General features: G+C 46.1%; 1 protein-coding gene across 1 annotated transcript; it reads left to right on the forward strand.

Annotated features, from left to right (window-relative positions):
- Window positions 1-1646: 1646 nt before the first annotated feature.
- On the forward strand, window positions 1647-2304 carry LOC125546413 (metallothionein-like protein 2C). Its single transcript, XM_048710670.2, has 2 exons — window positions 1647-1905; window positions 2005-2304. The coding sequence occupies exons 1-2, from the start codon at window positions 1769-1771 to the stop codon at window positions 2102-2104; spliced, it is 237 nt and encodes a 78-aa protein (XP_048566627.1). The 5' UTR covers window positions 1647-1768; the 3' UTR covers window positions 2105-2304.
- Window positions 2305-3629: the final 1325 nt, after the last annotated feature.

Consider the following 3629-nt stretch of genomic DNA (forward strand, 5'->3'; position numbering starts at 1 on the left):
GGCAAGCGAGGGAGCTCATGCGGCGACGTCGGCAAGGCTCGGTGGCGAGATAGCGCAGAAGAGCGGTGCAATGCTAGGGCGTTGCGGAGAGAAAGGATGAAGAGAGATAGGGCAAGGGAGTCCTACTGCTGGTGGAGGCACGCAGGAGGAGCTCGAGCACCAGTTGGCGGGCGAAGCAAGGAGTCGCAGGGCTTTCCAGCGACTATGATGATGCGGGTTGATCTGGGGAGGCTGGGAGAGCTGCCTCCTAGGGGCGCTGGTTCGGGTTGACGTGTGCGTCATGTGCACTGCTACAAAATTGCTGGATATGTGTATCTATATGTGTGCGGCTGCGATTTGAAAGTCGTAGCAATGCACAGGCTTATAATTAAATAATTATATATCTTTACTTGTTCAGTAGCAACACATGCTAGCAAGCAGCAGAGACAGTATACTATGTTGGCGATCATTTGGCGAGCGAGCAGTTGAATTGCTGCTGGCATGCATTGTGCAGGGGCATGTTCGCTTGGGTCTTGGGACGAAATCGACTGAGTCAATAAATAATTTTTTAGAAGGATATTAGACCCTCGGCCTCTGCATCATTCATTATGATGCACACAAATATTTTTAGCAAAGTTAGCCATGGGTCGAACCATTAGATATCAAATAGACATCTACAACTAAGTCGACTTCTGCTGCAACATCTCTTCAAGAAGGGATAAACTTTCTCGCCATCGACCGAAACAATCCGTAAGAAGAAGAAAATGATCACACATGTGAAACATAATTGTCAATACAAATACATGACACATGGTGGTACGAACACACATCACGATGGAAGAATACCAGCAACTTAAAAGCAAGCCTACATCAAATCTATATTTCATTAGTATTTAGTCCATATTTTTATTTCTATCAACCTAAACTCCAATTACGTTAAAATTTAGGTTTGAACTACAGATATGAGATTTCGAATTTAAAGATTGAACGTATATTTAAAGTTCTCATAGTATGTGTCTATTTTTTGGGGTGTCTTTTTACTCGATAGGAATCCAATTCAATGCTCAAAATCAAATAACAAGATGATTGCTACATATTTTGATAAAGCTAAATTTTACTTGAATTTTGGATGTACTTTAGACAAATAATTCTCACTAAATCTTACTATGGGCCAATTTTTCTCTACCGTTGCAACACACCGGATCGAGAGTTTCCAAGAAAACATTGTCAGTCAGATGCATTTACTCCAGATCATAACCCATGTCCTAAGCTTCACGTCGTGATCCTCAAATCATGCATCTTTTTATTTTCTCATTGTCAACCGTTCTGACATGACACAGTTCCTCGACCTGGCCAACCATGGTTCATAGGAACTGGTATATTTCTCCAGCTGCAACGCACGGGCATTCGTGCTAGTATTTTGAAACGGGAGTTAGTAGGTACACCAATAATTCGATATACCCACAAAATGCTGGCTCTAGTTCCTTTCATGGCTCCTTTGATGTAAGAAAGATGCTAGCAGAGACTAGAGACAAAGGGAATCAAATTATGGGAGGAGGCGGCCCTATCTAAATTCCTCTTCTCCAAGCGGTAGCTCCCGTCCATCCTTTGCCAAAAGTGGAGCATCTCTCATTTCCTTCTTCATCTTCTCCTCCTCCTCCTTCCTTGACGCTCACTCGCCTATAAATAGCTCTCGCTGCCTGCCATTGTTACTCCAGCTAGCAAGCAAGAAGCACAAAAGAAGCCAACACCAATCAAAGCCTCCATCCAATCCTAAGCAACTTCGAAGATGTCTTGCTGCGGAGGAAGCTGCGGCTGCGGCAGCGCCTGCAAGTGCGGCAACGGCTGCGGCGGCTGCAACATGTACCCCGAGGTCGAGGCCGCCGGCGCCACCCTCCTCGTCGCCGCCACCGCCACCCACAAGGCGTACGTCCCTTCTCTTTCCTCATACATCATGCGCCTCGCTGTAATATGACTATATATGTTGATCTTGCTATGGGACTAAGGATGGATGGATGGGTGCAGGAGCTCCGGCGGGATGGAGATGGCGGCGGAGAACGGCAGCTGCGGCTGCACCCAGTGCAAGTGCGGCACCAGCTGCGGCTGCTCCTGCTGCAGCTGCTAGATCATTGATCATCGATCATGCATGCACCGCGCGCATGCATCATATCTATGATCGATCCATCCATCCATCTAGTACCATGTAACGCTACCTGATCGAGGGTCTTTGTATGTATGTAAGCACCTGCCAGCATGAGCAGAGCAGGTGCACTCCCATGCATGTAAACCGACCCCTAAATAAAATCTCCCGTGGTTTAACCTATACATGTGTTTGTGTTATAGACCAGCTTCTGGCCCATGTTTACTATCAACTTGCGAGGTGCCTGGGTTGCTAATAGACCAGCTGAATGCTCTCTTAAAGCAACGTATGCACCGCTTGGAATCGGTGTATCTTTCTTTATACACATGTATTTATTTTACAGGTGTATATCATCGGCCACACCTGGGAAAAACGATGGATGGAGAAGTGTAAATTTACAGGGGTATTGCTCTGTGAAACGAGGGTCGAATCAGGGCCGTAAGGGTGTTTGATACGTGTGAATATTACTGGCCGAAGTTGAGTATGAGATACATACAATACAAACTTGACACTTTTGAAAGTCGTGCTATCAATCATGAGACACATAGTTTAGCCAAATTCTCACGTAATCTTTGTCAAAGGGTGTCACGTACTCACGTCTGGTTTGGCCAACCCCATGATCCGATATGTATCCCACTCTTTGTGGTTTTCGATGAATAAAATTTGATTAAACCCTAAAAAAAACTTATTTTGCGCGCCTTAGTTTTTTTTTTTCAAGAAATTTTTTTAATCTATTCATCAATCATGGTAGTACAAAAATTATAACCAGGTCCATGAACCACCTAGCGACGACTACACTCACTGGAGCGAGCCGAACGTGCGTCACCGTTATCGCCCCTCCCTTACCGGAGTCAGGCAAACCTTATTGTAGTAGACAGTCGGTAAGTCATCGTGCTAAGACTCTAAAAGACCATCGCACTAGTGTAGCAACCATCGCCGATGAAAAGAGTTGTAGATTGGAAAGATCAAACCTATAACCACACAAACAAAGACAAACAAAAATGGATCCAATAGATCCACCAAAGTCCAGCACGACAGAATCATGTGAGATCCGGCAGGGACGCACCTCCACATGTCCTCCTCCGATGTTATTCGCACCACCGGGACGAGGATCGGATGTGGGAGACATTATTCCTATCCAGGGACATCGCTACCGTCACACAGCCCCAACCAAGACGTTAAACCTAACAAAAACGAGAATGGGTCCCTCCCACTGCCGGGGGGCCAAGATCCTCCGCACTCCGGGGAATCGGCGCCGGCGGCAGCGGGATGAGAAAGGAAACTTTTCTTGAGGAGGAGGAAAGACAGACACCTGCTGTTGTGTCTAAATTACCGTGTCTTAGTTTGATGTACTATTTGCCCCAGCTACTTCATAACTAGATTGCCATGGTTGAGGATGGATGTGTTCCCCTCTACTAATAGTGCAGCAGTGCCCTAGCGGCGACAACTATATCATGAACAATTGAAACTTGATGAAATTGGTGGCCTGGTGACTTATGCCGTGGTGCCT

This window comes from Triticum urartu, chromosome 3A (genome assembly GCF_056163025.1).
Source record: "Triticum urartu cultivar PI428250 chromosome 3A, HENAU_Tu73, whole genome shotgun sequence".
NCBI lineage: Eukaryota > Viridiplantae > Streptophyta > Magnoliopsida > Poales > Poaceae > Triticum > Triticum urartu.

Coding starts and splice junctions, on each gene's coding strand:
- LOC125546413 (XM_048710670.2), top strand. CDS start 1,769: ATGTCTTGCTGCGGAGGAAGCTGCGGCTGCGGCAGCGCCTGCAAGTGC. Junction 1,906..2,004: donor GCCACCGCCACCCACAAGGC/GTACGTCCCTTC, acceptor GGATGGGTGCAG/GAGCTCCGGCGGGATGGAGA.